General features: G+C 35.6%; 1 protein-coding gene across 3 annotated transcripts; it reads right to left on the bottom strand.

Annotated features, from left to right (window-relative positions):
• Positions 1–1,023: 1,023 nt before the first annotated feature.
• On the bottom strand, positions 1,024–10,296 carry LOC109801872 (LEAF RUST 10 DISEASE-RESISTANCE LOCUS RECEPTOR-LIKE PROTEIN KINASE-like 1.4). Of its 3 annotated transcripts, none has more exons than XM_083073203.1 (4): positions 9,345–10,296; positions 2,754–2,780; positions 2,329–2,658; positions 1,024–2,236 (listed from the first exon to the last, which is right to left on the bottom strand). In XM_083073203.1, the coding sequence occupies exons 1-4, from the start codon at positions 10,078–10,080 to the stop codon at positions 1,308–1,310; spliced, it is 2,022 nt and encodes a 673-aa protein (XP_082929329.1). In that variant the 5' UTR covers positions 10,081–10,296; the 3' UTR covers positions 1,024–1,307. The 3 variants fall into 3 exon arrangements, with proteins under 3 accessions (XP_082929329.1, XP_082929328.1, XP_020218609.3); XM_083073202.1 differs by lacking the exon at positions 9,345–10,296 and adding an exon at positions 7,365–9,321; XM_020363020.3 differs by lacking the exon at positions 9,345–10,296 and adding an exon at positions 4,074–7,343.
• Positions 10,297–11,585: the final 1,289 nt, after the last annotated feature.

The following is an 11,585-nucleotide window of genomic DNA, read 5'->3' as shown; positions in this document are numbered from 1 at the left end:
TTAAATTGAAAAAATAGAAAAAAAGAAAATTTAAATTATATTTTAAAGTCATATTTAATGAATAACATACATAAATGACATTGAGAGTATAAAATGAATTTATATTCTCGTTTAATCATAACCTACCTTAAAATTACATCAATAATAATTATGATTAATTGATAAAAGAACTTGCTATTTTTTATTCCATCTCCTTGCTATTCTTATTTATCTCATGAATTGTGGGAGGGAACATAAAGTCCCCTCATGTTTTCTCACTCGATATAAGAAAACACTAGCTAATTTACAGTAACACGTGCGATTATTTGTGTAGAGTCTATTGAAGTAATTATTGTGTCTTTGTGTTTGTGTATGCCTCTATGGTAGCATGAGACAACATGAAAGAATAAGCGAGTAAATCCAAATCCAGCTAACATTAATGCTTACAAATGCTGCTTCCTCTCGCTCTGCATGTAGGTAATTCCACGATCACAACTGCATTACACGGACTCTTATAACCATCTAATAAATATTCAACACGACAAAAAGTTATTATCACAAATATTTCGACACTTATATTTTTTAACTAAAAACTGAAATTTTATCATTGTTTTTGACATAAAATTATAATCCAAGTATTATTTTATTTTTAAAATGGATAAATTTAGTGAAAAAAAAGTTTTACTGTTTAAATATACCAAAAAACAATGGAAACTCTCCCATCCAACTTTTTTTCAAGAGTTGGGATGCATAAGATGATTTTAGCTTATGAGAGACTCAACTTTCTTCTATAAGTACTTAGGGAAACCTTAATCTAGAGAGTGCCTAAAGAGTAAAGACCCTTGACCGTGCATACGTGTGGTTGGTTCTTCTTAGCATCTATCTCGGCTGTAGTAAGATAAGGGAAATTCAGCAGTTGTTATGTGCTTTTACTCACTTAACTTTTTTCCTATCAGTAGACAGTAACTTCAATCCTTTATATATATATAACAGAAAGTTTAAGCAGAAGTTTAAGCAGTTACATTATGTGTATTTTCAAAAGTATATCAAAACGAGTAACATATGTATGAATATTTACACCACAAATATATATTATTTTTCTCTCCCCTATGCGTATTACATTTTTTGAATCAACAATGAATTCACGTCATAACTACTATTATCATCATAACAAACAAGCCGCAAATAAAATTACAAATCAGATGCTTTTGGAGAAAATAGAGATGTGAAGGCTATGACTTCTAAACTAGCTCATTGACACGAGTACAGTAACAGTAGTTTTACTATCTAATCTAGATCTTCACCAAAAGAAAAGGAAATCTTAGAATCTATGAGGAGTTAGATACAGAGGAGCCACTGACCCATTTATCAACAACTGAATCTGGTGAAACTGAGGAAGGAACCTTCTTCAAAAGTCTAACTTCATCTGTCCTAATTTCCAATACTTCTACATCTTTCCCTTCACCAAGATCACCACTCTTGATCCCTCTCAAGACATCCACCACCTCATCCATTGAGGGTCTCATCTCTCTTTCCTGCTGCAAACACCTAAAGGCCAATTCTGCCACTGCTGTTGTCATCCTCCTCATAGCATGATCCCTTTCAAACCCAAGATAAGGATCAACCAACTCATGCAGTTCCTGGTTCTGAATCTTATTGACAGCCATGTTTGCTAAGTTCACATCATTGCGATGTCGGTTGATGTCCACAGCTTGCAATGATGATATGAGCTCAATCAAGACCACTCCAAAGCTATAAACATCACTTTTATCAGTGAGTTGGTAGCACCGGTAATACTCAGGATCAACATAACCAGGTGTTCCCTGTGGAGCTGTTGATACATGAGTGACATGGTTTGGGAACAACCTTGAGAGACCAAAATCTGCAACCTTGACGCAAAATTTGTCATCCAGGAGAATGTTGTTGGTTTTAACATCACGGTGTATGACATCTTTTGAATGTAGGTAGGCTAGAGCCTCGGCTGTTTCGACTGCAATGTTCAACCTTATAGGCCAAGGGAGTAGATTTGATTTTGATCTTTCCCCTTGAAGATGATCAGCCACTGTTCCATTAGGTATGAACTCATAAACAAGGAGAAGTTCTCTGCTGTGTCTAGAGGTGCATCCATAGAGTGTCACAAGGTTCTTGTGCCTTATACGGGCTAGAATCTCAACTTCATTCATGAACTGTTCCATACGTTTGAAGTTGCTTTCATAAAGGCGTTTCACCGCAACTGTACGCCCATCTTTGAGTTCACCTGATTAACAAACAGAAGATTGTTCAAGAAAAACAATCAATGTGTGAGAAATTGGCAGAAATTATTACAGAGGGAGTTATCTTGGTTTTTACCTAGGTAAACAGTGCCAAAACCTCCCTCGCCAAGTTCTCTAGAAGTGTCAAAGTTTTTGGTAGCTTCCTCTAGTTCTTCATAGGTAAAGACCTGGACACCAAAGTAGTAACTCCTGGGAGGCACTATGTTAGACTTGGAAGATTGGTAAGAAGAGACACTTTGAGTTTGAGACGTGATCGTTGTAGATGTAAAAGTGTCTGCACTTGAAGGAGCCATGAAAAGGTCCCCACTTCTTGATTTATTATACGCAATTTTTCTCCTTCTTTTCATCATAAAGAACACACATCCAAGAATGACAACAAGGATTACAGCTCCTCCTACACCAGCACCTGACGACAATATCAAATAGTAGACATTAATAAATTTCTATTAACAAAATGGAAGTATTTAAATATGTACCAAAACATTAACGAAAAAAAGGTACCTATTGAAACACCTTTGTTAGATTTACCTGCAATATTCCAAACAAGCAAAAAATGTCAAACAAAAGGAATCAAATAAGGATAGAAGAGGGGTGTAAAGAAAAGGCAGTCAACAAGTCTCAGTTCCAGATATTAATAGGAAGATAATAAAGCCTCATTTCTCCCATAACCGATTGGATAGACAGTGAACCAGTAATTATAACTGAAAATTAAGTTGCAGGAGAAAGTGATAACCATTGGATTTCCTTATTAAAAATGCACAAAATAAAAGCGAACCATTCATTAGTTCATTAACAGAATAATTTACTTTACCCCAGAGAAAGTTAGAAACTGTCAAGGTGATTCTGGTTGGAATGAAAACAACATAGGCACAAATATGCAAGATGCAAGTCTGTGAAACATATCTAACGTGGAATAAGAATTACATACATATACCAAAAGCAAGCATGGCTACAAAAGTAGAACTGTTTGAACAGAACTCAGGAACATAACATGTTGTGTGGATGACTTTCTTTACTTGTAAAAGGAAATACCAAACTGTATGGTTTAACTTTAATATGAAATGGAAGAAATGGAGAAAATAGAAAATATGAAGGAAAGAAAGAGCCATCCACTCTATATGGTTCGAGTGTACTATAAATTAAATTAAATTAAACCACATGGTAATTTTCTCTAAAAGCAATTAGTGAACTTTAGGATATTGAAGTAAAAGCTTCAACTCTGTATTTAACTAGTGAATTTCTTCGAGCACGAGTGCACAACTCATCTACCCAACTCCATTCTGAAATTCTGATCATGATTGCTTAAAATAAAGATAAAGTAATGAAGTTAAATCCTAAAAACAAGTGGCAATTCCACTCACTGCGATCCGTGGACCACCAATTAATTTACTCAAAGTTCAAACCCTGCTTTGCTTGGCGTGCAAAACTAGGAGCCTTTCCAACCAAAAGAGCAGCCACTTAGTCATACAACACAAATAAATCATCCATATAACCGTAAGAATCATAACCAAAATTTTCACCAAAAGAGAACTAGAACCGAGTGATTTACACACTTTTGTGGTCAACTGTTTCGTACTTGTATAAGTGGGTGTTTGGTTCAACATTGAGTCATCTAAAATCAAATGAAAATACCACTTAACGTGATTTAATTTTTTTGATAAATGTTATATGTTTAGTCTCATACTTACCCTCATGTTGATTTTGAGTCCAGAATTAATTCTGAGTTGAAACAACTTTAAATAGCCTTTGCGTTGAATTAAAAAAAAATATTTACTTGTACTATTATAAAGAGATAATTAACCCAAAGAAAAGCTTGAATACCTGAAGATGGACACAACTGATCCCCACAAATACAAATGTGTTCATTGTTATCATCATCAAACCCACACTGGCCTCCATGGCCACGACACTCATCGCACTCACTGTCATAAGGATCCGTATACTTCACATTAAACCCCTTCATCAAAACCTCCCCAAGCAAAGACCGGTTACTCACGAGCCTCTCAGCCTGCTCTTCAAGAATCGCCACCTCAACACGTTCATCGCACTCAACAACGCCAAGAATCGGGTCCAAAGGTAACGGACCAACCAAAGAATAAGAGTTATTCTTATTCCCGTTTCTCTCGCAGTGAAACAAATTTTCTGGCGGTTTGGAGAACGCTGAAGAGGGTAAGCACTCGTAAAACAAGGTAAGGTTCTGGTTCCCCGAATCGTAGCTAAAGATGGGGACATCGAAAGTTGAGTTAACGTACACATGCATGCATGTCTCGTTCCAAAGGTCTACTCTAGCTAAGGTGAGTGTTTGAGCCGCTGAGTTGACACGAATGACTCGGTAACTCACTGATGAGATGTTCAACTCGGGGACGACGCCGTTTTGGCAGTTTAAACGGAACTGTGGTGGCCCGCAGAAGGAGGGGCGGTCACCGCCGGTGAAAGGGTAGGAGAGGTTGGTGATGGTGCCGCAGTTGAAGGTGGTGACGTGGCAGGTAGAGAGTGTTGCATGGGGTGGCAACGATGTTGTGTGGTGGAGAGAGAGGATGAGGATGGTTATGATGGTGGTGGTGGACAAGAGGGACAACATAGTTTGTTGTTCACTCGTTGAGGTTTGTTTGTTTGTTTAAGGTTTATGCCATAAAAATGTTGTTGGTTTGTAGTGTGAACTAGGGTTCTGTGGATAGAGAAGAAAAAAACCAGGAAGATGAATTTATTTGACTTGGACTTTGACGAGGTGTGAAAGAGAAAATTATAAATTCAGAGTTCTGGGTTTTGGCAATAGCAGCCTGCAGCCGAATAATGCGTATTTTATTTTTCTTGTTTTGCACATTAAATAAGAAAAAATAGGCTATTATTTTTCTTAAAATAATAGGTTGGCGTAAATGGAAATTATTTTACGAGCACATGGATAGAAGGAGAATTTTTTATCTATCTGATGCGAACATTATTGTCTGCTAATGTTGTCTATACCCCAAAAAAGAAAAATGGAAATTATTTTGTTGGGATGATGGTGAGGCATGCGTATATAAAATTGAGGGGCATTGGTTTATTATGGTCAAAATACAAATAGTCGTATAATATAGTATGGTACTAAGGTTGAATGGTGGCTGTTGAAAATCTAGAACAATGACTGAAAGGTTTCAACCAATGGTACATTGATTACATATGGTTTGGATTTTGGAAGTTTTGTCTGGTTCAGATGGAGGAAGTGCTGTGGGCCTGTGGCGTGGCGTGGATATATATTAGTTAAAGAATCACATGTGTGGTGGCATCTCATAACATGATGTGACAAAACATATGTATTCAATTTCAATTGCAATGGCTGGCAGTGGCAGGTGAGTTTAGGTGCGGGACTTGAACTTGAGATTATTAAAATTGATTTATGTCATCAATGGTAATGTTTCAGTCTCAGGAAATGGATAAAAGAGTGTGGTTACTAAATGATTTACGCACGGAGCTTCATGCGATTTATTTTCTCCAGAAATTGAGATGTCAAAGGATAGACAAGAGATAACATGGAAATAGGAAGAAAAAAAAAAGAGGAGCAGCATAAATGGGTAATGGTTTTGAGTTTCCCAACCAAGACCATTTCATCGGTGATCTCAGGATTAGTCATCAGTCAAGATTTTCACCTGTGTCATTGTTCAAGCATGTCTTCTACTAGTAGTTCCCACCCATGAAGCACTTATTTCTTAACCCATAACACGTTTTGGAAAAGAATAAACATTCCGTCTTTGCTGAGCAAGTAATATTTCTATGAACAACACACGAATTCAACCTTCTTTATTTACTACCTTAATATGCATGATTTTTCTTATAAAAGCCAAACATACATGTTTGGAATATTTTATTTCAAGGGAAAGAATTGCTTATTTAAAAAAATCTTAAAATATTAGTTAATTTAAGTAATTACTCAAAACAGGTGAAACAACACTGAATGATTGTAATTAAGGTGATAAGTGGGTGGCATTTAGTGCCATTCCCAAAAATTTTGTTTAGATAAGACTTATAACTAGAATTTATTGACCTATAAAATATCAGGGGCCATATTTACGTTTCACAAATATTATCTCCTATTTTTGCCTGAAATTGCTTTTCTCTTTTGAACTCTTTGCTGGCTGGGTGAAAAAAAATATTTAGCTTTGAAGTCCTCCAATTCTAGACAAACCCAGGTTTTCTTTTTCTACAACTCTAGGAGGTGACATCTTGTCACATTTTGCAATTTAGAGTTTTAAGTTTAACCCACAAAAAGGAATTTGTACATATTTTGCATTAGCAAACAAAAATACAGATCCTAAGTCAGGAAACAATAATTAGTTGTAGATATTTGATAAGAACTACCAAAATCTCGAAATTGGTTTGTGTTTGGTATAGGGTCTAAATCTAACTACCAACTACAATTCCAAAACAGGAGAATTGTCCCTAGATTTGAGTTTTGAATTTAAAATGGCAACGCAAGAATTTTAAGCAGACTATTGATCAGTTTCCTAGACGGAAATACATTTTTGAACAGACAATATGTAATCGAGTTACTGGACCCCATAAAATGGAAAGATAAGTCTAATTGCAGTCAAAGAAGGCAACAAATATTTTAAAGAAGGAAAAATGTGTTAACACTGTTGAATGTTACTTACTACTACCTAATATCCACCTTTCTATCTGCAATATTTTCCAAGAAAGGTGATGCAGCAATGCTGCAAGGAAGTCATTGACAAGCAAAACAAAAGAAGGGAAAAATAAAAAAATTTACATCTAGAAGAAGCAGTCATACCCAGATATTCCTAAAAAAAACCTATCATTATTATTGTTATTGCTGATCCTATTCACAACAGGGAAGTTCTTACCCACTTTCCACCCATGTTAAATAGCAGAAAATACACATTAGAAGCACTCATATACAAATTAATGTTTCCTATGAAGCTGGGGGGTAAGTTTTTAAAAGGCTTCCGTGAATCTACGGATACACTTCTCTAAAGGTAAGGAGTGGCAAGTTAAAAAAACTTGAGATTTTTATAAATATAGGTTGAAGTTGACTAAAGTAGCAACAGATTGATTAGAGATTCCTAGAATGCTAAATCTCTCATCAGTAACAGATAATAATACTTTACAGTTACTCACCTGATTTACATGAAGATGGAAAAGATCCATCCTTGCAATAGCAAGCAAATTGACTTGAGCTTGGGTTATAACCACAATGGCCACCAGAGTTTTGGCATTCATCACACAAACTATTGTTTGCATTCCACTCCACGTTAAAACCATTATCAACAGCGACCTTAAGATTTTCCACTGTTGAATTTGTTTCTAGAACTTCAGCTTCTGACTCCAAAATTGGAACAGCGACTCTAGATTTGCATGCTCCAAGTATTTCACTTGACTCAGCATTTTCAAGCATGCTCTCCACCACAAAATAGTTAATCATTTGAGTTGCATTTACACTGCAATTAAACCGAGGGGAAAAGCTACCTGGCTGAGGAAATGGAGGGGTTGGACAATCATAGTAGAGAGACAGGTTCTGAGAATCTGAACCATAATCAAAGAAAGTGCAACCTAAAGTGATGTTCCTGAGGCTAGTTGGACAAGTGCTGTTCCAGTAATCATTTCTTACAACTCTGAGTCTATGATCAGAGTGATTGACTTCAAGAAGTTTGTAACTCTCTGACATAATGGTAATCATTGCTACTTCACCTGTGCATTGTAGCTTAAATGCAGGGTGGCCACAGTATTGTGGTCTACTAGATCCCCAGAAAGGATAACTCAGATTTTTGAGATTTGCACATTGAAATGAAGAACTGCATCTCAGATAATGCACATCATCAGCACTAGACGATGTTGGAATTTGATTTAGGATGATGGCTATGACCAAGAATGAGAAAAAGATGGTTGGAAGAAGTTGCATTTTCAGACAAATAGCTTGGTAGAGAAGAGAGACAGAGATAGATAAAGGGAAGAGGGAGATTACAATTGTAGTTAACATGTGCTTGGTGAGTTTTCAAGTGCATCATTGATGCAAATGTAAATTTAGGTCACCTATTAATCATTGACCGGGGCACAAAATATGCTTATATCAGTTTGAATCGGTATTACCTAACCCTTAGAAAACGTTAAAGAAAATAAAAGGGTTGGTGCTCAGTGTCTAACAGCTCAGGCTACTAATGGCCCAACTTCATGTCTAACTACTCTAAACCACTCAAGCTTACTCGTGAATCATGAATACATTAAAAGTCAAAAGAGGTGTGGCACGTGTTAACCATGGAAGAAAATGAAAAATATATTGGAGGCTAAGTTCCCAGGATTTTAAGCACAAGAAGTTTCTAATTTACTGATGGTGCCAAAAATCAAGCCACATAAGCCAAATCAAAGAATTAATGAAGTTTAGACCTACATATATGTGAAAACGCGAGGATGACAGAAGGAGGCGTGAGCGTGACTTTAGCAAGAGAATAAACTTGATGGTTTGGTGAAGAACTACTTGGGAAATGGTCAACAGAACTTATCAGGAGTTTGAAATGTTATACGTACATGAAAGTCAAAACAGTAACATGACTTTGGTTCTATTGCAAGCGAGCAATTTTTGACCCAGTCCTCTTCAGGTGGTAAGGTGTTTAGGGGAAAAATGAATGTAACAGTTAATCGGCACCATTGACAAGCCAAATAATTTGCTCTAAAATGTCTAACACCCCAATTTTGTTCCATGGGTGTTCATCTCTCATTCCCTTGGGTTGGTGTGATAAAGTAACCCATAAAGTCATTTTTTTTTGGTTGCATCAAGGATATTTTCAAATCGATAGTCAAAAATATTTCCTTTTGAGATAGATCACCAAAGTGAGTTTATCTCTCTCAACAAAGCCTTCTCAATAAACACCGTTAGATTATCGAACATTTGTTGGCATACTTAAAGAACTCGATCATTTATTAATTATGTTGGACTTTAAAAGTCCATACTGATGCCTCCGTTAGCAAAAAGGTTGTTTTGCAGTTATAAGCTGATAATATAACACGGATTCTTCAATCACAAAGAATCCATGTTTATCAACTAAACTCGAAATGGAAACAGGCAAAAGGGTTTTTTTGAAATCATCAAGCTAGCAAGCATACCTGAGTGTGGACACGAAGCATTTTGAGGTCCATCCTTGCAGAAACATTGGAATTTTGCAGCATCGAAGCCACACTCTCCATCAGAATCAGTACAAGTTTTGCACTGATCCTGATTTCCCGTCCACTCCAATCCAAAACCGTCATTCAGTGCTGTGTTTATTATTGCATTGGAATCGGCAGACACAAGTGAAGTGATGTTTTGAGAAATAGGAATGACCACAATCTTGCATGGCCCAGTATACGAATAAGGGAAAGGTCCGAAAGTGTAGTAGACATCATTTCCACAGCCAGTACTATAGGGATTCGTGATGCTATTGGGGTTTGAACTTGAAGGGCACTCATAATACAGCGTCAAGTTAAAAAGCACATCAGAATCATATTGAAAGGGAGTATTATCAAATGTGATGTTCTTGTAACCACCCGCCACACAGATGTTACTCCAATCGTCCCTAGCAACTGTGAGTGTCTTTGCATCATCCCAATGAAGAATACGATATTTGATGTCATGGATGGTTATCTTGGGGACATTCTCTTCGCATGTGAGCTCCTGTGAACCACAATACTTATCTCTGTTTCCTCCCCAGAATGGGTACTTGAGATTTGTGACACTACTTCCGCACCTGAAAGCGTTACTACAGGTCGTGTAACGACTATCATCCTCACAGAGACAAGTTGGAACAGTGGTTGAGATCACAAACAGAATGAAAATGAAAGGCTCAAGAGGCACAGCCTTCATTCTTCCTAGCTACCTAGCTAAGATGAGAAAATATTACTTGAGGTGCAGGATTAGGAACGAACAACAAAAGGAAGATGAAGACTGAATAATTAAATGAAGTAGCGTGTACTAATAGATGATTGATTATATTGGGAACTCTAAATAGTGAATTTCGCGTTTCACTTTCAAACCATGCCAATTTCAACACCTTGATTATTCTAAGGAACCCGATCGAAACAGCAACCTAGAATTTATGACGTGAACTTAGCTTAGAGCAGTTGAATAATGTTGCATTTTTCCTACACACTATTCTAGATTCCGTGTTTTTTTTTTGTCTCATTTCAAACTCCCAAAAGTCTGCTTCCAGAAGAGTCCCATTTATTGACCGCACTAAGAAATTGAACCCAAATTCTACCTTGACTTCATATTCATGCAAAATAGAAAGAAAAAAAAAAACAAAAAAAAATAAAGTTCACTCTCTTTTTTTAACATGTTCAATGAGGTTATAAGAAACTAAATTGAATAAGTAATATTATTGTACCTAGTAAGACTAATAAGAATTGCGAGGATCATTATTAAATTTATTTGGCCAGCATCACTTTAATTAAATAAATGCTTATGCAGCCCTGAGTCACCGTCAGACAATGTTTGATAAACATATGTTGCAGCCCCAAAGTCACACCATCAACGTGTAATTATTATAAACAAAGCAACCGGTTCCTTTATGTTCTCTTCACGCAGGAACATGCTACTCTATTATTATTACCTTCACTCCTTTTTTAAGTCTAGTTTAAGGTTTTGTTACATAACTTAAGAAGATTTGATAATTTTTTTCTTTATGTACAAAATAATAGTTTTACATATTTTGTATCTTTTTCATTTCTGTTCCACAGTAAAGGAGTATTAGTTGTGTGAATTAGTTAAAAGTTAACTAAATGAGGAATAATTATTGTTATCTTGCACTATGAAAATTACAAATAAAAATAAAATTTAATTATTTAGAGAAGTACAGTTAAAAAGAAACGAAGGGAATGTTATTATAAAATGTTGTCTTTAAATGAAAAAGAAAATCTTTGAAGTAGTGAGCTTTTTTCTTTTCTTTTTTACACTTGATAAGAAACGGTCTTCCGTTTGCATTCAAAATTTCAAATTTCTTGTAAAAGACGAAAGAAATATACACGCAAAAGAATGAATCCTGCCTTAGACTATGCATAGTTGATGATAAAAGTATTCAAAGAATTTTTTACTTTCATACTATAATCGAGGGTTTAGTATGATCTAATCTAGATATTGACTTATTTGGTATAAAACTCGGTGGACATCTCTACATGACACCCAAAGAGATAAAAGAAGGATAAAAAGACAAAAAAGAAATAATAATAAATACAAATTTCTTCTATAGATGTGATTTATATAGTATTTTAAATATGACAATCCATTTTTATATATTAAATATGAATCTTTATCTTATACATTTTTTTAAGAAAAAATGATAAAAAGATTTATAAGAATTTTTTTTAATTTGA

This window comes from Cajanus cajan, chromosome 4, assembly GCF_000230855.2.
Source record: "Cajanus cajan strain Asha chromosome 4, NIPB_CcT2T_4, whole genome shotgun sequence".
Taxonomy (NCBI): Eukaryota; Viridiplantae; Streptophyta; class Magnoliopsida; order Fabales; family Fabaceae; genus Cajanus; species Cajanus cajan.
This window is presented reverse-complemented; position numbering and strand designations above follow the sequence as displayed.

Coding starts and splice junctions, on each gene's coding strand:
- LOC109801872 (XM_083073202.1), bottom strand. CDS start 8,223: ATGTTAACTACAATTGTAATCTCCCTCTTCCCTTTATCTATCTCTGTC. Junction 2,781..7,364: donor TCCATCTTCATGTAAATCAG/GTGAGTAACTGT, acceptor GGAATATTGCAG/GTAAATCTAACAAAGGTGTT. Junction 2,237..2,328: donor TTTTGGCACTGTTTACCTAG/GTAAAAACCAAG, acceptor TTTGTTAATCAG/GTGAACTCAAAGATGGGCGT.